At 30.3% G+C, this 24,824-nt stretch overlaps 2 protein-coding genes across 5 annotated transcripts; both read left to right on the top strand.

Moving 5' to 3' along the window:
• The first annotated feature begins 11,809 nt into the window (after positions 1–11,809).
• On the top strand, positions 11,810–19,110 carry LOC111009735 (sodium/hydrogen exchanger 1). 3 transcript variants are annotated; one of them, XM_088126439.1, is made up of 15 exons: positions 11,810–12,032; positions 12,444–12,719; positions 12,805–12,923; positions 13,439–13,536; positions 14,029–14,088; positions 14,180–14,226; positions 14,309–14,503; positions 14,591–14,637; positions 14,791–14,857; positions 14,955–15,055; positions 15,159–15,260; positions 15,498–15,636; positions 15,734–15,796; positions 16,691–16,774; positions 17,850–19,110. In XM_088126439.1, the coding sequence occupies exons 2-15, from the start codon at positions 12,534–12,536 to the stop codon at positions 18,213–18,215; spliced, it is 1,674 nt and encodes a 557-aa protein (XP_087982565.1). In that variant the 5' UTR covers positions 11,810–12,032; positions 12,444–12,533; the 3' UTR covers positions 18,216–19,110. The 3 variants fall into 3 exon arrangements, with proteins under 3 accessions (XP_087982565.1, XP_087982564.1, XP_022138620.2); XM_088126438.1 differs by having other exon boundaries at positions 12,441–12,719; XM_022282928.2 differs by having other exon boundaries at positions 12,429–12,719.
• A 1,765-nt stretch (positions 19,111–20,875) lies between these two features.
• LOC111009698 (acyl carrier protein 1, chloroplastic) lies at positions 20,876–24,259 on the top strand. 2 transcript variants are annotated; one of them, XM_022282881.2, is made up of 4 exons: positions 20,876–21,084; positions 21,563–21,676; positions 22,476–22,598; positions 23,904–24,259. In XM_022282881.2, exons 1-4 carry the CDS (start codon positions 21,019–21,021, stop codon positions 24,045–24,047), a joined length of 447 nt encoding a protein of 148 aa, XP_022138573.1. In that variant the 5' UTR covers positions 20,876–21,018; the 3' UTR covers positions 24,048–24,259. The 2 variants fall into 2 exon arrangements, with proteins under 2 accessions (XP_022138573.1, XP_022138574.1); XM_022282882.2 differs by having other exon boundaries at positions 20,889–21,084; positions 21,566–21,676.
• Positions 24,260–24,824: the final 565 nt, after the last annotated feature.

The following is a 24,824-nucleotide window of genomic DNA, read 5'->3' as shown; positions in this document are numbered from 1 at the left end:
GTTTATTTTAAGTCTATGTGCTTTTAAAATATTCATTTTTGTCTCTATTTGTAAAATTTTAATACAACTTTTATACACTATTACCTTTTAATTATTGAAATAGGTTATATTTCAATAGACAAATTGAGTGTGGTGCTGTGTTAAAATTGTAATCGAAGAAAATGAGATAAGAAATAAAATAAATAAACCAAAATGATCACTTTTTAAAAATATATGGATCAAAACGAATATAATAAATAAAAATTGAAAATAAAATAAGAAAAATAGATATTTTAAAAGTATATAAACAAAAATTGAAATATAGCGATGAAAATAGTATTTTAACCCAATCAAATGGTCCTTTACCCCACAACAATATTTTTGTTCATAAAATAATATTTTAATAATTATTACGAGCTACTTTTTTCTTTTTATACAATTTTGTATTGGTTGAATCAACTCTAATGCTTAAATCATATGACAATTTTGAGTGAATAATAGATACTTATAAATCAAATTTGTCACTCACGCGGATTGTGGTAATTGTTTTGTGTATAATTTGAGTTGCGGTACAAAAGACGTGTTGTCACGTGCGTACAAGATAGATTTTCGTATTTTAGCAATAATTGTGTGACTTTAACACAATGTGAACCAAACGACAAATGTATAATATCTTTTAAAATATTGATTTAGATCCACTCGTATAAGAGTATTTTGACAATATTTGTAAATTTTATACATTCAAATAATACGAGATATTTTTATTAATCATTTTATAGACTTCAATTAACCAATTTTTTGCTTCTCTATAAAGCTTTCATTATCAGTCCAACCAAACATAATTCTATTAGTTAAGACATTTATTTTGTATAAAAAAAAATCACGAGTTTGAATTTCCACACTCACATGTTATACTAAAAAATTTATTTATCTTTCAAAAAACAATTTAATATATTCTATTAAAAATCTTTAAAAATAATAATGAGCTTGGCAAGACCGCTTGGAGATTTTTTTTTGAAAATATAAAGATAAAATGCTTGCACAAACAATTGTATATTAAATAATAAAGCAAAGTAGCCTATTTGCTATTTTTTAAAGGCCAAACTTTCAATTTTTCATTCACATTAATTATACCCAAAAAAATGTCAAACAATAAATGTTTTTTCCTTCCAAATAATACATTTTTATTATTCATTATTAGAAAAAAAATAAAAGAAAAAGAAAAACTTTGACTTCTGCTATACAAGTTGGTTGGGAGGTTGAATTTGGAGCAAAATAATAATATTAATAACAAATAAAAATAAAAATACAAAACGATAATGAATGACTTGTGTCACGCACATTGCATTCTTTGTTTCTTTAACTATTCAACTCGTGAATTTAATGTTCGTTCTAAAAACCATTGTTGTTGATGATAATTAACCGTCCAAAATTAAAATTATACCAATAATATATATAGATAAATCTTTTTTTAAATCAGAGTGTTAAAAATATTTTGTTCAGAGTGAATGTTCGATCTCTCATCCTCACATATATTGTATTAAAAAAATCTTTAAATTAAGTAAAATAATTATACTTATTGACTAAAAACCTTGAATTGTCTTTTTTTTTCCTCTAATATTTTAAGTTAGGCTTGAAAACATTCTAATATGTTGTAAGTTTTAGATATCATTTCATGTTAAACTTTTTTTGTTCTAAGTTTTATAGTAATGTTGAGTTTTTTTTTCTTCATTTTTGTTTAATTATGTAGTTAGGTTCCGGTATTTTTTAGTTGAACTTAGGTGTTTGGAGAGCTATTTTACAATTTTTTTTAATACTTTATTGATTGAACTACTAAGAACTTGATGTAGTTGTTGTGGACAAGTGAAAAAAGTAAATGAACTTTAAATAAATAGGTTCAAACTTTAAATTGACTACTTACCTACGACATAAAATACACGAGTTTTATGATAACCAAAAAAATCGTAATGTCAAGTTGTTGTCCTATAAAATAGGTTGATTTATGTTTAAATTAGTTCGTATACTCGCAAATAGCAAAACTTTAATCTCTCACAGATTTCAAACTACAATTAAAAAAGATAAAAATAAATAAATAAATAAAATGATCCAATTAATAAATTGTCAACTAATTCATCTAAACAGATTAACAAATTAGTTTAGTTTATATATACATAATTATTTTTATTAGAATTCGAACCACAGTATTCTAATTAAAAACATGTGTCTTAATCTTGAAATCTTGAAAGTTCTTTAATAGTTTCTCCATGATTATTAAATATTTTATGGATTAGTTAGGATGGTTGATGATTGGAATGTCGGCCCCATGGGGAATTATTTTTCAAATAATTTAGTGAAATGAATGGTTGTAATTGTAATAGTTGTCTTCAAGACAGTTACATAAAATACTGGTTCTTTCTAGTTTTTTATTTTTGTTTTTCATTATTCAATACAATCTTATTTAAGTATCGACTTTTAGAGTATTTAATTATTACCCATTATTGATCTGTCAAATAGAAATATCGATAAAATGTTAATGACTTTTTTTTTTTATTGCGAGTCTAAATCCTATCTAAACCTAATACCTATTCTAAATATAGGCAAATGTTATTGCAATAACTAAAATTAATATTTAAAAGTATTTTTAATAAATGTATATGTTCACACGAGATTTTTTTATAAACTATATTTCATGGGGTTTAACTTTTATATTGGAAGTTTTTTATGATTCGAATTTATTTGATATATGAATTCTTAGACTCCTCTTTTTGTAGAGTTTTCAACACGCTTAAGTGGACATTGGGCTTAACTAATTTTAGACTCAACTTATGAATTTGAGCTTTATTTGGGCTATGAGCTCGATTTAATTTGAAAGATCTCGGTTTGAGTGAATTTTGACTTAGCCAAATTCTTTAAATGGATTTATATTTATTCAAAAATTTAAATACCAATCCATCGTAATGGTCTTATGTAAATTTTGGTTTCGGAACTAAATATCATCTAATGAATTTGTGAAGTAAATTGATTTAGGGTCCATTTTGTATGATCAAATTCGACCAATTAAATCCAATCCAAATGGCATGAACAAAAACATTTGCATTATTTGAGAATTGTCATTTATTTGTTTTTAATTTTAATTTTATGATAAATTATAATCGACCCAAAATTTAATAAAATATAGTTTTACCAATAATGACGTGGTCGTTTATGATTACCTCGAAATTTATGGTTCTGCAAACATTTTGAAATTTTATTTTCATTCTATAACTATTTTTTATTGATTTTTAATATTTTATAATAATTTTTGTATTGTTATCATAGGGTTGTCCAAAAAGTATTTATTTTACAATTCCCATGGCAAATTAACATAATACATTCAACATTTTGTAAAGTTGAGCATAATTCGATGAGTTATGACACCTATCAACTACCAAAAGATCGTGGATTCGAATGCCCACTCTCACAAATTATACTAAAACATCCTACCTTCGAGGTTGAGGAAATTTTTTCAATATTGTTAAAAAACTATTTATTTCATATTATTATTATTTTAAAACTAAATTTTAAAAAAAATTGTTGTTTTTATTTGAGTGAAGTTTGTTGTGTGTGTGTGTTTTTAAGATTTTTTTTTTTTTTTAAGAATGTCGCATGGCAAATGAATTTAAATTATATCGCTTTGCTTACATGAAGCAAGACAGCTATTTAGACCAAATTTTCTCAATATTTTTAATATTAGTTTCGAACTAATTATATGTAAATAATTATTTTTTTCTATTGCAATATTAGAAAGAAAAAAAAGTCCTGAGGTGTATGCAGAGTGACTGGACCCACTTTCACCCCAGAATTGTCCATTTTGTATTCAGCCCAATCTGTTGGAAAGATTCGAGGGATGAGAACGCCGTCGCTTAGCGGGTTCGTATTTGTAAATGGAGTGAGACGAGAATGATTCAGTTTAGCCGAATAGGAATGAATCAAAATGAAAATTCAATCTTACGAGTTTAAATCAAATTTGTTGGATAAATTTTTTTTAGTACAACATCTGGGATTGGGAATCAAAATCACAATCTTTTGTTCAAGATATATATCAATTATCATTGAACTACGTTTGTTTTGGCGGATAAATTAAAGCTTATTAAAAAACAAAGTTTATGAATTAATTATCTTACTGGAGACGTTTTAAATCAAGTTTTTCCACAATGCATGTAATTAATAAACTGTAAAAAAAAAGTTTTCACATTATTTATTGTCATTTTTATAATTATCTTTTTTAGTATAGGACTGCGTCATTTTCTACCTTTATTTTCAATCAATTAAAAGATCAAAACGTGTTTTTATACAAGGTTAACGAATTAAAATGTAACATTAAAGAAAAAGTATGTTTGTGCAAGAATTTGCACAATGATTCTTGAGCTCGAACCTGATCCTCGCTCCGACCCAGAAGGCGATGGGAAGACCTGCACAAGAGGGTAAAATCTCCGACGCTCAAGTCAGTAAACAGCTCGGACTCAATATTAAATTCGAGGAGAAAATCGATCCCTGATGGTGAAAAGAGACCCTCTATTTATAGGTTTAAGTCTTGACAAGGGTCACGACAGGCGGTTACATTGGTCGGACGTGTCGAGTTGTAGTACAATTAGGGGTAATGAACTTCCCTCCTCGGAAGGTTCCGAGGAGGAGCTTTGTCGAACAATTTTCTTAAACCATCTCTTCTGACCGCCAATCTCTATCCTCCACGTGGTAATTGGATATTTTATCCCCGAACAAAGTAAATAGAGAAATTCATGTATTAAAGCAAGTTTTCAAGTTTCAAATGCCAACATGAACAGCCAAACCGAGCATAACTCAAGTGGTTGAGACACCTATCAGAATAAATTAACTAGGAGAAGGATAGTCAATGTCTATCATAAACTTTTATAAAAATAATTAAATCAAATGACAGAATAAGATTATGAGAAAATTAAGAATAGGTGCTCACAATAAAAAAGATAAAAGCTATCATCACGGGTAAGTTATAACTAACTATAACGACTTATAACTAACTATAACGACCCCTCACTGATATATTATTGTAACTAATATATCGATAATTTTTCTTAATATGACAATCGTCTAAATAATTCAAAGAACTATATTCCACTTGTAACACGTGGGAAAATATTTCAAACTAAAATAACGTTTTCTTTTCTAATAATTTTAATTATAATTATTAAATTATATTCAATCCCTTTAACTGTTACTGAAATAATATTGTCGACCAAGGCCCAATAAACATCAAAGAGGCTTTAAAAAAGCTTAAGTTGTATTGTTTTTTCCTTGGCACCATAATAGACAAGTTGAAAATATAAGACCACAAATATGAATTTATATTACAACTTAGTATGTTGTTTGAAATTTTTAACGATTTAATCTCGTGAAAAGATGTGGTTAAGATTTAACGGAGTTTATTATAAAGTGATGAGAAATCCAATGTGTTTATAGAATACAAATTTTAAAATTGTTAACATAATAAAAACCGACAATTTAAAAATTTAATGATAGATACTAATTGTTACCCACTTTAAATTACAAAAATTAAATTTCACATATTAAAATGGACTAAATTTTTATTAATTCGAAAATCTAAATAGTTACAAATTAAAATTAAGGTTAACCTGAGCTAAACTCAACTGTAATTGACACTATCCCTCAGAGGGTCATGAATTCGAATCACACGTCCAACTTAAAAAAGTAGAAACTAAAATTAAGAGTCTAAATTCATAGCTACATAGTACACCAATTATTATTATTATTTAATACAAACCGTACTAAAATATTAATTTTGTTGTAGAAAAAATTATAAAATAAACTCAGAGAGAAACGGGCAATTGGATCTGCCGCCACTTGCGCCACTTCGTTTGCTTAAAGTTAGGGGGCAACTTCGCCAAGTTCTAAATTTATCTTGGCACTTAAAGATTCCTCATTGATTGGTACGGACTCTTAGAAACTTAAATCGCAAAAAACAAATAAGGTTAAAAAATATTTTACTCTACCTAATTCTGTTAAACTAACCATTTAATTTCTAAACTTTAATTAACGCACTACTAATAATTTAGTACTTGAACTTTAATATGTAATAATTTAGCCATTGTAATTTAAAGTTGGTTACGATTTAGTTTTTATAGTGATTTCTTTTTTGTTAAATTTCATGTATGTATAGATTGATAAATTAAAAGTGGACCAAATATGTTTACGAATTATAAATATTAAATTGTTATATGATAAAATTTGACACCTAATTTTAATAAAAAAAATTTACGATAGGGACTAAATTATTATAAATTTTAAACTACATGAACTAAATTGTTACAAGTTAAAATTCATGGACTAAATTGTTACTTTAAGGAAAGTACAGGTACTAAATCGTTATCAACTGAAGTTCATGGACTAAATTATTACTTTAGTGAAATGATAGGACCAAATGTATTTTTTAACCAATTAATAATAAATAATTACAATTTACACTTCATAAAATAGTTACCACGCAAGGTGAGTTTTATAATAAAGTTGTAATTCATAAAATAAAGTATTGAGAACAATCTGTGGATAATTTTTAGAAATACGTAGTATATAGCATTATGGGTGAATTTTAAAAGTATGTATAACTTTGTTGTTCCAATGGTAAGATCAGTAAATCAATCATTTGACAAATATAAACGTATGCACTTGGCACGTGGATGAAGGTCGAATTTGATTGAAAGACACGTCATCATTAAATTAGTGGCTTAACTTTGCTCGTGTTTTCTAGGAAGAAAGTTCGAAAATGGTAAATGTTGAAAACCTCCAAAAACTAGAATGACTCTACAACAAGGTTACTGAACTAATCACTAACGTTTGAATGGTAATTACTTGACTGTATTTCCCTTTCAGAGCACATATTACGCCTAAAATCATGGAAATAACTATTGAATTCTGTATACTACTCCAACGGTTATCTCCTATTTCAAATAAATATGTAAGAGATAAAGAAAAGAGGTGTGCAAATATCTTGATTTGAAATTTACTCTCTACAATCCTGTACTGACAAGAGTTTCGAAGTGCTAATTCCTTGTTTTGCGGGATCCTTAATTATCTTTGAATGTTCTCGGAGATTTTAATATTTTGATAAAAACACATGTAACTGTATTTTTTAGCTATAAAATCCAAATCCATGTAGTATATTTCCAAATTATTGACGCAAATGCTCACAAAAAATAATTTTACATTCTCATATTAATTCCATACAAGTTAAATTTAGAATTACATTAACACTTTCTACTTACTATAATGACACAAAACTTACATTTTATTTTATTGCACTCAATTCATAACACTGATATTCCCATGTTTTTTATAATACTGTATTATGAGCAACACGAACTACTATAAGTAGAGATGCATTTAGTCATTAAGTTATATTCAAATTATATTTTTATATCAAGGTAAATTGATAAAAGATATATATATTTATTTTAATATATAAGTTGCCATTAAATATTTCACACACAAGTATATTGAAGACATAATTATAATGTAAATATTCTAAGAAAACATAATAATAATAAAAAATAAATAATTTTATTTTCGCCAACATGAACATGGTTCAGTATTTTACATGTCGAACACTTATTAAGCATAAGAAAGAGATATAAATAGTAATGTAGGGCAAATTAATAAACATTGAGAGTAGAATGCATCAAACTCATTTCTTATACATAAAAACGTATAAGATTATTGACTTTGAATTTCTTTAAAAAAATTTGTATATTTTAATAAACGTATCATTGCCGTATCTTTGTTCTAAATTTTTATAAAATAATTTATTACCATATCCGTGTCTCGTGTATGCTTCTTAGGTTGTACTAAAAAAAAATAATAATAATAAAAATTTATTTTCTAACGTATAAATTATAACGCAAAATCTACGATGCCAAAATGTTTATATGGACCCCACCAGTTTAGTGTTCAACGAACCAAAACATGAAGGAAACTCACTGGGTCCACGTTTTTCGACGGCAGTGGACCCCACATTCCATTAAAAAAAGTATTATAAATTATAAAATAAAAAAAAAAAGAAAAAAAAAGGGTAAATGCGAAAGACTTGGTGGGCAAGATCATATAACGAACCCACGCGAGCGGCTGGCGAAGCAAAACCACCAAGGAAACAGACCCTGGCCCACTTCCACCATTCCTCTGCAACGTGGCAGCTCATGAAACGATCACACGGGACTCAATCGCTAGGTGGCGTTCAGATCAACGGTGGGGAGGGGCTTGCAGATCTGTACACGGCCGCAGCGTATCCGATTTAAAATTAAGAAGAAAAAAAGAAACAAGAGTGATTAAAGGGGCGCTAAGATTGACTCGTGCGACTCAAATTGCCGCTTAAATGTCGCGCTCAATCGCAATTATTCGGTTAAAAAATCGGGATTTTGAACAGGCTTTTGTCGGGGATGGCTGAGTCATAAAATCAGGGCTTGCCGGCCTGGACGTGGAGATTTGCTTTGGATCGCCGATTGCTCGCCGATCCGCATAAACACGACAGCCAATTCCTCGTCCAAACCCAAACGCTTATCCATGGACACTCATTTTTTAGATATAAACATATATTTAATTTTATATTCTTTAAAAATTATGAAGTTTTATGTGTAAAAAGAGTATAGTTCACTGGTAATTGACAAAATTATGAAGTTTTAATGATAATTAATGTTAACCTATAAAACACTTCAGTATTGTACATATATATTTTGCATTGCTTTAGTTAAATTCTTGTTTGCTTCATTTCTTCCTCCACTTTAACTTTGGTAGATTTATGTTTTGTTTGGAGATAAGATATGTTTTCTCTTCGTGATTTTACTTGGGATTTGAATGGGTAGCATTTGGGGAACATGTTGGATATAAGGTATATATATTTTTTCATCTCATAAGTTTGTGATAAGATACGACATAATTTTAGAATTTTCATTAGTCATTATTTTGCATTCGAATGTTGTGATTTTGTAGCTTTTATTTCTAATTAGACGTTCTTTTGAAATTATTTATGGTCACTCGAGCAAAATTCATTCGCTACTCAATTAATATTGAAATTAAATTTAAGGAATCACAAGTACTTTTGTGTGATAATTTGAATGACCGCATATAGTCTATAAAATAATTATTTTGTTTTCTTTCCTTTTTTGCAAGTAACTTTTCTAAGTTTTATTTCAATATTATCTACAGTTACTTACACACTTTTGAGTTTGTTGAATCCTGAAATTGAGATGTTACATTCATAAGTCAGTTATTGTTTAGCCATCGTAGTTTTGTTTTTTGTTTTACCCATTAATATCTCATATCAATATAGATGTTGTCTCTTACCTATATATTTTTATAATATTCCCTTTATTTAACTAAGGTGAGACTTTAATCGCATTCTAAACAAAATAATATATTATTTGTGAGTGTGAATTAATCAAAGTCTTGGATTCAAGCCTGTGTTATACAATATGGCAACCTCATTAACGACCGTATACACATACTTGGCAACCTCATTAACGACCGTATACACATACTTGGCAACCTCATTAACGACCGTATACACATACTTTCCTAATCTGACCAAGGTTTTTTTTTTCTTTTTAAATTTATCAAACAACGCAGGTATATGCTTATTAGTCAAACCCCTGTAGACATTGTTGAAGGTAGAGTTACACGTCACATGTCAGTACTTTGTAGGTTGGAAGGTGCTACTGGATACTAAGTATGTGAAAGTAGAATAAACGTCTCGAAACCTCTTAAAGAATGAGTCGACGTTAATGTGTTATTGGTCGTCTGAAATTTCTTAAAAATTGAGCCGACCAATAAGGATCTCAATAGCTCACCCTCGTAAGGGATGTGCATACTATTTGTCACAAGTCAAAAATCGTTTCTCTGGTAAAGGCGTCGTGATTTACGAGACGATCATAACCGCTCCTCAAATTATGTCAGAAAACTCAACCTCTATAAATAGAGATTCCCACCTCATTATACGAGTAGGCGAAATTATCCTCACATTGAATACGGATGAGATCAAGACGGACTTGAGTGGCAGATCATTTGCCTCTCTTTGTGCAGGTTCTGTCGCATACATTGACTATACTCGAGTTCGTGCTTTGCAGAGAATTGGTCATTTTCATGCATTAATAATTAATTATAACAATTCTAATTCTATATACCGTGGACAATGACAACTTTCACACATATATATACCACTACATAAATTGGTATGGGATCAAACAATTCATTATTCATGTAAGAAAAAAGCCGTACAAAATTTCCCATCCCGACCACAATTTTTAAAGTGGGAAACCTAATGAATGCAGGATTAGGAAAATGAAACAAGGGCTCAAATCGGCCGCTCATACAATAAACTACGTCTTCTTTAAACCCAAATTTTGAGTTGCAGATTCAATTGAACGGTCGAGATCAGATCAGGGAACCAAAAGTTTACATGCATATGTGATGATGAGCATAGTGCACACCATGTGTTCGATAAAATAACTCACTCAATATATACACTAATTTAGTTAGTATTACCAACCGATCGATCAAGACTAGGAGTGAACATCCAAAGCCGAAAAACCAACCAAATCTGACTAAATTGGTGTATTAATCAGCAAATCGGACACAACTTCCGGATTGATTTGTGGATACTAGCAACTAAGAAGTAGAAACATAGATAAGACAGGACACGACATGACGATATGTAAATTTATAAAAATGTTGGACACAAATTATTGGAGATACATTATTTTATAATTTTTTAAAATAATATATGTTTATATATTGACGTGATAATAGTTCTAAATAAATTAATCATATAAATATTATTTATAACAAATATACATACACATACAATAAAAAAAATTAAATATTCAATTCTAAAAGTATAGAAATATTAAAGAACTATTTAGTGTTTGTTTATGTAATTTAGAAACGGCGTATATATCCTTTTTAGTATAATAAGTGAGGTGGAGATTTGAAATCACAGCCTATTAGCCTATTAGTCAAAGATAAGTCGGAGATAAGTATATATACTTTTTTAATATAATATAAAGGGGACAAGGATTTAGCTCATTAACTTTGTAAAACGAGTATAGCTCAACGGTGATTGTTATATATCTATATCCAAGAGGTTTTAAGTTCGATCCCCATCCCGTACTAAAAAATTTTATATAAAGAAAAATAATAAAAAAAACTAAGAATTAACTATTATCCATGTTAAGAAAAAAAAAGATTAATGATGTTCAGAAACTAAAATAGTTTGTAAAATTAAGAAAACACAAAAGAAAATATTTTAAAATTTATTCGTTAAAATAGTATAAACAAGAAAGAAGAAAACACAAAACAAAATATTTTAAAATTTATTAGTTAAAATATTATAAACATGAAAGTGGAAGTCTAAAATGTAATTTAAGCTAAAAATATTTTCATATTACTTTATTAAATTAAATATCTTTAACACTTTTTCCAATATTAAATTGAAAAATGGAAATGTACGAGCTAAATATATACAAATAAAAAGAAAAAAGGGAAATCTCCATTTGTGAGGGAAGATTCCACATACGACAAAATGATACATGTGGGTCCCACGTTGTTTCCCACATTCTCTCCCTCCCTTTCCATTCCAAAAAAAGTGCCATCTTCTGGAAACTGTAGAATACAAACAGACCCATCGTAGCAGATAATCTCAGCCCTCGATCTAATCACGATCGTCATCACCCTCTCGCAACGGACGGTCCAGATTCCTCCGAAGTTTAAACTTCGCTACTCAGCCGTATATAAACATCTTTCAGTCGTGGCCTTCCCCATTCTCATTCCCTCGCTTTTGTTTCGTCAAATCCAAAAACGTAAACAAAGAGGAGCACTCTGCTCCAATTCCCTCCATTATCGTCTCCTCAATTCCCTCTCTTTTTCGTTCATTTTGCTTGAATCAATGCGTTTTCTCTGAGCCGGATGTTCTTGTTCGAAGCTCTGAAATCGGCTGCAGAGTTTCGCCAGTTTATGCGGTTGATTTCCGGTTCCTGGTGAGTGAGATTTTTCACTGGTTAATTCAGTTTCCATTACTCTAGATTCATGAGCTTGTTGCAACTGTATATGCATTTTCTATTTCATTTCCCTTTACGTAGTGGCATGGTACTTTAAACTGTCGAACTGTATTGGTCATTTCTCTGTTTGCTTGAAGAGAAAGCTGATGGAAAAGAAAGAGAAGTTATGTTAGATTCTGATTGCGAGTTTTTCTTGAGATTTGGACCGTTACGACATCTTAGTTTTATGTCAAGATTTTGTAATGGCCATGGAGAAGTGAAAACCGATAGATTCGTATCCTTAAAATCCTCCTTTCTCGTCAGAATCGCAAACATTGTATTGCAGAAATAAAATCCAGATTTCTCAGAATGTTACTCTGAAATTTTTTGTTATAGTGCTTCTTTCAGCAGATTTTGCTCGAAGCATCAAATGCGTGTTCACCAAAATCATCCTCGAGCTGTCAATTAAAGCGAACTTGAAAAGCAGGATTTCGAATAGTTATGGCGCCTAAAGTGATCGTTGAATCAGGCTCGTCGATAGTGGATTTTGGGATGGAGTTGGTAGCGGATCATTCTTCGGTGGTTTCTTTAAACTTATTCGTAGCTCTTCTTTGCGGTTGTATTGTTGTCGGTCACTTATTGGAGGAGAATCGATGGATCAACGAGTCCATTACAGCCCTTGTTATTGTGAGCTCATAGTGTTCTAATTCATCCTTAACTACGAATTCATTTGAAATCCAATCTAGAATCTGAATAGTGGAGATCATGGCAGGGATTGTGTACCGGCATCATAATATTGCTAACAACCAGAGGGAAAAGCTCCCATTTATTTATGTTCAATGGAGAGCTTTTCTTTATTTATCTCCTTCCGCCCATCATTTTCAATGCCGGGTGAGTGTGGTATTTTCTTTCCTCCTAATTTTCCAATAAATGGTTTGGTTGTCTAGCTTAATTATATGTATCACCATCATCATGTTTTGGATTAAATTCTCACTTTTTCTTTCAACTTCTGTGAGTTCATAAAACAATAGTTTATATGCATTCAGTATTCTCGTGATCATGAATTAGGAGATAGAGAAGCATACTTTGTAATCATGCCATTTGTTTGTGGAAGTCATCAAGTGCTCGATTATGCCATATTGCTCTTATCATTGAACACCTGAGAAAGTTTCATAATCTATGCAATTTGATCATTTTAAACCACAATTTGACATGATTACATTTAGCTTCTCACTAGTTTATTATCTGAGGAAAAATTGTGCTGTTTACCTTCAGATGAGTGTTTCTATTCTCGCACTTTCAGTGACACAAATGAACCGAGGAAACAGATAAATTACCACAACTTTGGTGATTACCATATTACCGGCCCTTAAATAAGTAAATATGACCTGCTTTTCTTTCTCCAGGTTCCAGGTGAAGAAGAAGCAATTTTTCCGCAACATCATGACAATCGTGCTTTTTGGTGCTTTTGGCACTCTCATATCCTTCTGTATTATATCATTAGGTATAATCTGTACCAAGTTCTTTTTTTCTTGCCCCTTAAGCCTCACATGTATTGAAAAGTTTGTAAAGATATCACAAATCAGGTATATTTTGTAGAAGGAACAAAGAAATATGAGAAGAGCACTTAGGAAAATAATACGTTAGTCAAGAAACTATATATTGGTTCGGTTTTATCGACGAGAGAACACTCTCTTTTCCACACTCACCTTACTTGCTTTGCTCACTGTCTACAACAAAGTTCATACTCCCAGCTCCTATTTACAAAGCACAAAAATCCTTGGAGGCCAAACCATAGAAGTTTAATCTAGAATATTAATTTAGGACCAAAAAACTTAAAGCTGTTGAGATGGAGTAAACTTAATATTTAGGATATTTTCAACAAGTTTATGAAGCCTTCTTTTCCTTGTGTTGTTTATGGGCTGTCTTCCATTTACGTATCTTTTGAGTTTTTGGCCTCAAATACTAATAATTGCTTTCTTTCCTTACTGAGTAGGTGCTTTGCACTTCTTCCAGAAAATGAATATCGGTTCCCTTGATCTTGGAGATTATCTAGGTATGCTCCAAATTAATTCTTTTTCTTTTGTGAATTTAGTCCAACGATGCTGATTATTTTATTCGTCTGTTTTTCACCTTATTGGTCATAGCTATTGGAGCAATATTTTCTGCAACAGACTCTGTTTGCACTTTACAGGTTTGCAACAAATTCTTAAGTTGGATTCTTTTGTTAATTCCTCATCTTAATTAAGCTTAAATATTTCTGTTTGTTGCTGCAGGTTCTTAATCAGGATGAGACCCCTCTTTTGTATAGCCTGGTTTTTGGGGAGGGAGTAGTTAATGATGCCACATCGGTGGTGCTATTCAATGCAATCCAGAACTTTGATCTTTCTCACATGAATTCAAGCATTGTGCTGCAATTCATTGGAAATTTTTTGTATCTGTTTATTGCAAGTACTGTGCTGGGAATTTTAGTAAGTTTCTCCAACTCCTATTGATATGCTCTTTGTTGCCGAAATTATCCATAAAATCATGACATGGTCCTAACCCAATATTTGCAGGTCGGCCTGCTTAGCGCATATATAATTAAGAAGCTCTACTTTGGCAGGTTGGTTAATTTAACTTCTTCAATATTTATTTCCCACAACTATTACTGATACGAAATTTAAAGTTGGGATATATTTCTCTTCGTTTCTTTAATATTTTTCATATAACATTTTTTTGTTGATGCTATTATATTTGTTTCTTTTATGGAAAACAGGCATTCTACTGATCGTGAGGTTGCTCTTATGATACTCATGGCGTACTTCTCTTATATGTTAGCTGAAGTAAGACGCTTCAAATTCTGTCACACTTTTCTTCCTTCTTTATATCTTTTTTGTTTTTGTTTTCTTTTATGGTATTTGAAGTCGATTCTTATTGCAGCTCTTCTATTTAAGTGCAATTCTCACTGTATTCTTTTGCGGTATTGTTATGTCTCATTATACATGGCATAACGTGACTGAAAGTTCAAGAGTGACAACAAAGTAAGTCAATTACTTGAAAGAATATTTCATTTGTTCTTTTTTTTTTCCTAACAAATTTCCATATTTCAGCTGACATTTCAATTCTTATTGCACATTACTGCAGGCATGCTTTTGCCACCCTTTCTTTCGTTGCCGAGATCTTCATCTTTCTCTACGTTGGCATGGATACTCTTGATATCGAGAAGTGGAGATTTGTTAGCCATAGGTAGTCATCCATATAATTTCATAATATATGATAACATGACATATTTATTGGAAAATTATAGTCTGATTTGACACGACACACAAAAATTTAATATCTTACTTCAAAAAGAGGATATATTGCAAGTGCTATTTTGTTCTGTTTAGATGCTCACCTCTATATGTCATGTAGTATGTCATTTTTAATTAACAATATTGGTCGATCGGAGTCGTTTTTAGTTATCCTTTTTTTTCCTTTTAGTCCTGGGAAATCAATTGGGGTGAGCTCTATACTGTTGGGATTGGTTGTCGTTGGAAGAGCAGCCTTCGTTTTTCCTTTATCATTCTTGTCCAATCTGACCAAGAAATCTTCGCACGAGAAACTAAACTTGGAACAACAAGTACGGCTTTTAATTTGTCAGCTTCTCTTGTTGAATTTGGATCTCTTGTTTTGAGTCAACTTATGCGTTATATCTTCGCAAAATTCTCTTTTTGCAGGTCACTATTTGGTGGGCTGGTCTCATGCGTGGTGCTGTATCAATGGCGCTTGCATATAATCAGGTTTGCTAAACCAGCTACCAATGTTCTGTATATTACTTCGTATATTAATTCTTTATTGTTATATTTTTTTTTGGAACATTTGTCTTTGGTTTGAATATTATTTTAGTTCAGTACTTTTTTAATTTTGTTCTTTTTTATTTTCAAAATATTCCTTTGGATCCATGTATTTTCTAACTTTTATTTATTTATTATAGTCTCTGTATTGTCCAAACGTGTATTTTGATCTTTGTATTTTTTAAAAAAGAAAATATTTGCATCCTCAACAATGAGGAGTTTTATCCTCCTCATTACTAAATATTTGACCATTCGTTATTATTTATAAAAAGTTTATGTTTTTGCATTTCTCTCCCCTAGTTTTCAAACATTTAATAACGAGAAAGTTCCTCCTGATTGTTGAGGAGGCAAGTATTTTCCTTTTTTTAAAAGTGACCATTTTGGTCCATTCATTTTAATTTCTATCTCATTTCTTCGAACTTAATTTTAGCATTTCTATTTCATTTTCTTCCATTAATTTTAACATGACACTTCACTTATTAAATTTCTTGAAATGTAACCATCAATTTATATCAAACAGTTTCACTGATGTATAAAATTTGTGTTTGAATTTTGTAAATTAAGATCAAACTTATCACTTTTTAAATGTACAGAACAGGGGTTAAAATACTTTTTGAAACTTTGTAATATAGTTGGCTCTCTTTTTAGATTCCTTCTATGATAACATAATAAAGTGAGCTAGCGTGAGTGGGAGGGAAGCTTTTGAACTATAATTTTCAACTTTTGTTTTCTTGTCTTTTTTTAAACAAAATTAATAATGTCATTTCTTTTTACGTGGGGCCAATGTACATTTACAATAGAAAATTTTTAACAAATTATTTTGTGTTTAAATAAATGCAGTTTACCAGGTCAGGCCACACCCATTTACCAGGCAATGCAATCATGATCACCAGTACCATCACAGTTGTTCTTTCCAGCACCGTGGTCAGCCTCTCTCTCCCTCTAAATAATATAATTTTGTACAAGTTTAAATCTTTTATGCAAATAATATGATTTAAAATTTTAAATAATACCATAAAATATGTAACTTCCCAGTTCCCATTAACAAAAACAACAATTATTTTATATTTGAATAAATACAGAAAGTTAATAATATTTTGGTTAAATTAAGTTTGAACTTCCAAAGATGTGTCTATCTAGTTTTTGCATTTAAAAAAAGTTTCTATTAATTTTATGTGTTTTCAAGGTTTGCCTATTTGTTTACTAATTTAAGAAAATTCTAAAATGTCTTTTAATTTTTTTTTTTTTGGTTAACTCTTAGTTCCAATTTATGCTTGTATGACATATTGATTGAAAGATTTATGTGGTGGATTAATTTTAAATTGAGATATTTGTTGGGGAAGTAATAAACTTAGGCCGTGAATTTGAGATGGATCTATTTTTGTATCCTAAAATTTAGATTAACATTATGATGTAGTATATTTTTTGTGGCTTAAAAATTTTAGTAAGACCCGTCTCTCTTACATAAAGTAGAAATTGACAAATTAAAGTAAACGCATTAAAAAAAATTAGTAAAAATTTCTAGGTTAAAAAAATATTTTTGGTTTCTGTACTCCCATTGAATTAACAATTTTATTTTCAATTTTAGTTTGTAAGCATTTAACCCCTATACTTTCAAATTGATAACAATTTAACTCCTAAATTTTAGTATGTAGCAATTTAATCTTTGTAGTTTAAAGTTTGCAACGATTTAGTCTCCGTCGTGAAAATTTTTGTTAAATTTCTTATATATGTAGATAGATAAACTGATAAGAGACTAAATGTGTTTGTAAATTACAAAAGTTAAATTGTTATATGATAAAAATCAACACTTAATTTTAATAAGATTTTTTACGGTAGAAACTAAATTATTACAAATTTTAAACTATAGGAATTAAATTTTTACTGTTTTTAATTCTTTTAAGTTACATAGAGTAAGCGTATATAATTATTAATATATTTCTGGTCCAGTGATTTTCTTTTCTTTCTTTTTTTTAAATTTTTTTAAATTTCTTTTCAGGTTTTCGGAATGATGACGAAACCGTTGATTGGGGTTTTGCTTCCCCAACCGAAATATTCGATGAGCATGCTCTCTTCCGAACCATCATCCCCCAAATCCTTCACTGTCCCACTCCTCTCCGATGACCGAAACGGCGCCGTCGCGTCTCCTCTGCGGCTGCTCCTCAGAATCCCCACCCATTCCGTACACCATTATTGGCGAAGATTCGACGACGCCTTCATGCGGCCGGTTTTTGGAGGGCGTGGGTTCGTCCCCTTCGTCCCTGGCTCGCCCACTGAAGATCAGGCCGCCGCTCAACAATGGCGGACGGAGGGACTCGAAGCCATTGATGACACCAAAACCATTCTTATACAAACTCCAAGGTAGAAAACAAAACAAACCAGGTATACTATACTATACTTCAGTTCAGCAACAAGGAAGAGAAAAAAAAGGTAACAGATTTTAATAACAGCATTGTTTTGTTTCTTTTCCCTCTTTCATTTTTCTTTCTCTGTTTTGGCTTGGGATTTTGCGGGATTTTGCGTGGTGAGAGATGTTGAAGAAAAAGGAAGAAGTATGGTTTTGTTGTATAGGTTAACAAGGAAAATGATGTGGTTTTTTTTTTTTTTTTGGAATTATGGGTGAGGGGGATTTGGTGGGTTTTGTAACACTTTGCAAGTTTTTTCAGATTTGTTTATGTAAAATTTTGCTGATTTCAACCTAATATAAGGTTTTGATGTTTTTTTCGATCCTAGTTTTGTAATTGTGTGAAGTGGTGAAGTTAGTTTTCAGAAACATATTCATGATAATAATTCTCCAACTGAAAAATCTAACTTATAAGTTAGGCCTTCCTCAATTTCTTATATTCATTTATTACTATTTTTATGTTTCATTATGTTAAGTTTTCTAATTAAACGTTAAGCAGTTTGCTAAATACCAAAAAAAAAAAAAAACGTATGGTCGGTAACGTTTTTATTTTAGTTTTTTTAGAAATTATTTCTTATAAGTTTAAATGATATTTTGGTTTTTCTGTTTTTATCTATGGTTCATTCTCATCTTTAAACCGGGAAGATATCCAACTAAATGACATCATTTTATTTTTTTAGCCCATTATTGCCGGCTCATTAATTGGTAATCATTGGGGTATTTTTCTTTCCAACCTTCGACGTAATGGAATAGTCAGAGTCTAGAATAGCCATGTGGAGATTTTTCACTTTTATGATGTAATAAAGAGCACAGTGAAAAGATCAAGCAGAGTAAAATTATCTTTCAAGAAACCTAATTTTCTTGTTCTTTGTTTATGTGTTTCTTGACATTAAATGTTGTAGGATAAGACTATTGTCCTGCGAGATTAAATCAAATGAAAATGAAAATAAATGGACTTAAATAGTCACTTTTTAAAAATACATGGATCAAAATGCACCAAACCTGAAAACCAATGCAAAAATAATATTTAAACTAAAAAAAAGTTTTTCTTTTCATCTATAATTTTTGTGTCTCATCTTTTTAGTCAATCTACCGTTCATAAATAATAATGAATTTATATTTCTTGATCTTAATGACTATTTTAATAATACAGTTATATAATTTAGGTATGAATTAATTTGAGATCCTTTTCCAAAGGGACCTATCCTATTAAACATTGATGAACAAAATTATGTTTATTTAATTTAAATTTTGTTAGTTTTAGGCAAATTTGGAAACCATTTCCCCATTTCAACTCGAACAAGTCAAATAATTAGGTCATCAAATATATTGGGGTAAAGTATTGTGAGGCATACAATTTCATATTATAATAAATGTCTGGCCAAGGTGCTAAAATTCTAGTTAACCTACCAACTACCTTGTGCACTTTGAAGGTTAAACTTTTATTCAATTATTATGCTAAAAAAAGAGCATTCTTTTGTACACAATTATTATTATTCAATTTTAGTAGGTTCAGCCTCCTTCCCACCTTGACCCCAAAATTAACGTTTTTCTAATGTATATTTTCAAGAAGAAAAATACTAAAAATTATTGAATAATTTCATGAAATCAATGGCTAAATTTAACTGAAAATGTTTATTCAGTTATGTATTAATTAATATTTAAATATGAAACACAACCAATTTTAATATAAAAAAATGACATTCCACTCAGAAAAATCTACAAACCTTTCAATTTGGAGAAGAAGCAATCAACTGACATCAAAACTCTAGATATTTCCACGACACGAGCATTATTTATAGTGAAAATTAGCATTATTTATTGTTAAGGTAGAGGTGAGAGTCGTGATTCTCATTCACAAATTTGCAAGTTTAAATTTTCACTTATCATATTATATATATATATTTTTAATAACATTATCATACATATTTACATATTAAAATGAATGTTTATTGATCCTGAGATATATATTCATATATATATAATACAACAAAATGTGAAATGGATTTAAATTTTGGATCTCAAAAGAAGGAGTAAGATGTTAACTGTTGAACTACCTTTATATTGACATCAACCAATGATACTAAAATAAAACAATAAAAAGTGATATTCATTTAAAAAAATGTAGATATAACTATAAGAAACACATTTATATAAAAAAAAACATGGAAAAAAATAAGAGATAAGTTATGCAAGCAGTTCATTGAATTTTATTTTATTTTATTTCTAAAGAAAGCATTTAAAACATTTTAGAATATTTAACAAGTTCTTGAATTTAAAAATATTTTATCTAATAGATACTTAAAGTTTAATGTCTAATTAATTTTGGAATGTTAAATTTTGTATCTAATTGAATTGAAAAAATCTATAATATATTTTGAAAGCTCTAGATACCTTTTTAAAGTTAAAGATAAAGATCAGTTAAACAAAATCCACTTAAAATCTTTTAGGTTTTGCATGCATTCGTTTCCAAACAGGGGGTTTCAGAATTCTCATCTAAGGACCCACTATACGCATAGCCAAACAAGAGCAATTGCATAACCGGGGCAGGAGAAATGAAGAAGCCGCGCGTCCAAACACAATTCGATACAAACGAAGAGGAACGAGACGACGCTACCGAACAAGCGATCTATAAAATCGTTTTGTTCGCATTTGAGGTTTTTCACAGTCTTTGTGCTCTCCGGCTTCATATCCGCTCTCTCTTTCTCTTTTCATAAACAATTTCTCCCAAATCTCAGATCTCTCTGTCACTCTCTCCCAAAAAATGTTCTCCGTCGCTGGATCTTCGGTTTCCATGCCCTCCCTCTCCGCCTCTTTCAAGCAAATCCAGGTAAATTTCGTCTCCTCCGCTTTTTAGTTCTCTTTTACGCCTCTTTGTTGTTAATTCCGGTTACTTTTGGTCGAATCTTTGTAATTTGGTTCTATGAATCTATAGATTTGCGTGATTTACTTTTGCCAAGTGTTTTTCAGGATCCGGTTTGTTTTCTCTTAAAAGTTTTGGAAACTGTATTTGTTTGTTTGGTCCCTTTGATTAAAGATGCAGAATACTTTTTGTTACGGTTTCTTTCTTTCGACCGATGATTCTGATAACTGTGAACAAGTGAGCTTTAAAATGGTTAAGGATCCGACTAGATTGGATTCGGTACCCGGATTATAGATCTGATTGCTTCTATTTCTCGTCCATGAGTTTCGCCGTCGGTTTTGATTGTAGAAACATATTTTTGGTTGTTTATTGTTGAGAAATCTTATTCAATTTTCATATTTATTTTTGCTCTCTGTGTATTAATTCTTCTGCTGGAATTTTCTAGCAGGCGTCTAGCGGCAGGATCTCAAGTTTGAAATTAGTTTCCGTGCCTTTCGGCAGAGCAAGTTATCCCTTGCAGAGGAGTTACAGGCAAGGACGCCTTCAGGTTTGCTGTGCGGTAAGTTTCCTCATACCATATCTTTTGTGATTTAACTAAAGTTTTTCTTCTTCGATTTTGATACCGAGAGTTTCAAGCATATTTGTTACTGTGTGTGATTCTTACTGTTTCAAAACTATTTTCGTTGGCTCATATGGTTTTCTCTGAAATTGTTGCGACAAAGTCGAGCAATAATTATTGGCCAGTTACAAATCAACTTAATTAAACAGTATATCAAGTACTAGCCCCCATATGCTCGCACCAACCTCTACATGGATGTTCACTGTCTGTGATTTATGGATCTTTCTGTTTCTGCTTCTGCTGATTGTGATCGTGGAGATATGAAGATAAGATTTCATATTCACTAAAAAGAAAATAGATATAAAAGAAGATGAAAACTGCCGGAACAAATCTGCATATTGATAGCTGTTGATGAGTTGTTTTAGCTTGTCATCACATTTGCGTTTATTCCACTTATTTAAAACCAAGAAGAATCCAAAAATGAATGGTCCTCAGAACTCATACTATTTGGTCCATCGTCATGTGTTGCTTGTGAGATTATGTTAGAGCCTCAGAAGTGGTAATGATGAGTATATTTCTGCTTTTTTTCTTTTTCACTTATTTAATATATTATTATTATTATTTAATTTTATAACCTACATTGTATTCAAATAGAGGATGATTTCTTTCCTTTTCTGCATCCATATGTAAATTCTAACCACATGAGAATAGCTCAACGCATATAACTTTTTCTCTAGAGGTCGGAGGTTCAAATCCCCATGCCTTATATTTGTTTACATCTTCTGAAACTCTTGGACAGGCTAAACCAGAGACCGTGGACAAGGTGGTCGAAATCGTGAGGAAACAGCTTGCTCTAGCTGCAGATTCTAATGTCAATGGCGAATCAAAGTTTTCTGAGCTTGGAGCTGATTCCCTTGATACGGTAACAAATTTCTACCAAATATCGTGCTTGCGTCTGTTCTTACTTGTGATTGTGAAATACATTTTAGAATCTTCCCATCATCTCTTTAAATTCTCTCTTCAAACTTGTCTTTGTAAAATTTCTCTCTGACCCATCTCTCCCTATATTTTTACTCTATTTTCTTTTTCCTCTCTAACTCTGTCATCAATTAGCTTAATTTGAAAATTCAAAGAGTATTTGCTTTTTATAATTAAAAAACTAAGACTATTTTTTGTGTCAAATTAGAGAGAGAAAAAAAAAATTCCTAACAGCATTTAAAAGGATTCTTCATAAGTAAGTATCCACAAACAATTTTGGCCGCCTAATGGGGACAAAAGGGTAAATTCGATAGATTTGGTCTTAAGCTTTTTTACCATCCCCACAAATTATTAAAAGTTATACCGACCTTTTTGAAACCACATTTTGAATAGTGTGTTTTTGATTTTTTTTTTCTTTTTTTATCAAATAAATGAACTGAAGTTGTACTAATATTGGGAACTAAAATAAAATAATTAAAAACTATAGACTTTTTTTTCCAATAAAAAGTAAATGGAAGTATGATCACACAAGAGATGTTTATTTTTTCTGTGAGGATGGGGCCGTGGGGAATCTGTTTAGATTCTTATTCTTCGGAGGGCAAGGATGGCCTACATGTTTTTCCGTCCCCATTCTCTGCCCGACCACAATTTTTCTCTGTTACCTAAACTGGGATGGGAGATGTGTGTGAAAGAATTAAACCATGAAGTTTTATGGTGGATAATTAAGCCATTAATAAGAAAAACTATTTAGTTAATAAATAGTTTTAAAAATTGAAAGAATAATGGGAAAAATTTTCTCCTCGTGAAAGTTCATGGAGAATTTTGTGGGATAGGTGATTAAATAAGAGGCAAGGACGGGAAGGCCTAGGATTAGTATTTTGGTTGCACTTCATAATTAATTATAACCAAGGTTGATATCGATAGAAATGTAGGTCTCGATTTCATAGAAATATCCATAAAATATTATAGATATTTCTATATTAGTTAAAAAAAATTAAATTGTAAAAATATTTAAATTAACAAATAAACTTTTTTTTGTTCTAAATTAGTAAAAAATAATTAATATTAATATTATGTATATATTAGTGATATTTTATTGATATTTTTCATATTTTATCAATTTTTTTGAAATATGATGGAAATATTAATTTACCGCTCATATTAATATGGAACTCGAGGAAACATAGAAATGTCGACACAGCATGATTATAACCTAAAATTATTGTTAATTTATTATATTCGTTTTTAGGTTGAGATTGTGATGGGTCTGGAAGAGGAATTTAAGATCAGTGTGGAAGAAGAGAGCGCCAGTACCATCACCACCGTTCAGGACGCTGCGGATCTGATCGAGTCGCTCATGGCTCAGGATGACGATAATAAGTCCGCTGCTTAATTTTCCCTCCTCATTTTATTAGAACATTTTTCATTTAGCCCTCTCTCGCTCTTCTCTCACCTCCATACTCTTTCGAGTTTAGCTAGCTTCCATGCTCCCTTGTTCCTCCTTTTCTTTTGTTTCCATTTTTACCCCTAAACTTTCTTAAAATATCTATAATGTTGGTGGATGGGCTCATAAACTAAAATCGATGCGTGATAATTTTGAATCTATTCTGTGCTTCCTTATTTATTTTCTTTAGTAATTAGTGAAGTTTCCACAATGTACCAGACGACTGTATTCTCCTGCCAGATTGCTGTGTTTTCTTATTGGTAAAATTTTATTTAGGTCTTTTTTTTTTGTAATGTTTCTGTTTACTTTTTAGTTTTATTGAGAAATTTTGGGTCCATCTAATTGGTGATTTAAAGATATGTGTTTATAACATAAAAGAGTATGATTTAATGGAAAATAAGATTGTATTAAGATATGTGTTTATTTGAAAATTGAATAATATAATATTAAATAATTCATAACTAATATAACATTAAGAGTATGTTTATCAAAGTTTTATTTCTTTTGAATGCAATTCGAACATTTTAAAGTTCTAAATTTATTGGAAAACATTAAAAACATAAAAATATTATTTACAAAAGTCTCACTGAATTTAGTAAATCATATTACCAAAAAGTGCACTTTGAGGTATTAGCTAGTAGCTATTTTTCATTTTTAATTTGCGCATTTATTTATTAAAGCATTCCTTTGTTTTATAAATCTAATTTAGCAAAATTTTAGCTAAAT

This window comes from Momordica charantia (genome assembly GCF_013281855.1).
Source record: "Momordica charantia cultivar OHB3-1 chromosome 7 unlocalized genomic scaffold, Mcharantia_2.0 BLBB01000007.1, whole genome shotgun sequence".
Lineage (NCBI taxonomy): Eukaryota > Viridiplantae > Streptophyta > Magnoliopsida > Cucurbitales > Cucurbitaceae > Momordica > Momordica charantia.
This window is presented reverse-complemented; position numbering and strand designations above follow the sequence as displayed.

Excerpts from the sequence above, each read along its gene's own strand:
- LOC111009698 (XM_022282881.2), top strand. The coding sequence starts at position 21,019 with ATGTTCTCCGTCGCTGGATCTTCGGTTTCCATGCCCTCCCTCTCCGCC. Across the intron at positions 21,085-21,562 it reads CCTCTTTCAAGCAAATCCAG|CAGGCGTCTAGCGGCAGGAT; the intron begins GTAAATTTCGTC and ends GGAATTTTCTAG. Across the intron at positions 22,599-23,903 it reads GAGCTGATTCCCTTGATACG|GTTGAGATTGTGATGGGTCT; the intron begins GTAACAAATTTC and ends ATTCGTTTTTAG.
- LOC111009735 (XM_088126439.1), top strand. The coding sequence starts at position 12,534 with ATGGCGCCTAAAGTGATCGTTGAATCAGGCTCGTCGATAGTGGATTTT. Across the intron at positions 14,089-14,179 it reads TGATCTTGGAGATTATCTAG|CTATTGGAGCAATATTTTCT; the intron begins GTATGCTCCAAA and ends TATTGGTCATAG. Across the intron at positions 14,858-14,954 it reads TCTCTTATATGTTAGCTGAA|CTCTTCTATTTAAGTGCAAT; the intron begins GTAAGACGCTTC and ends TTCTTATTGCAG.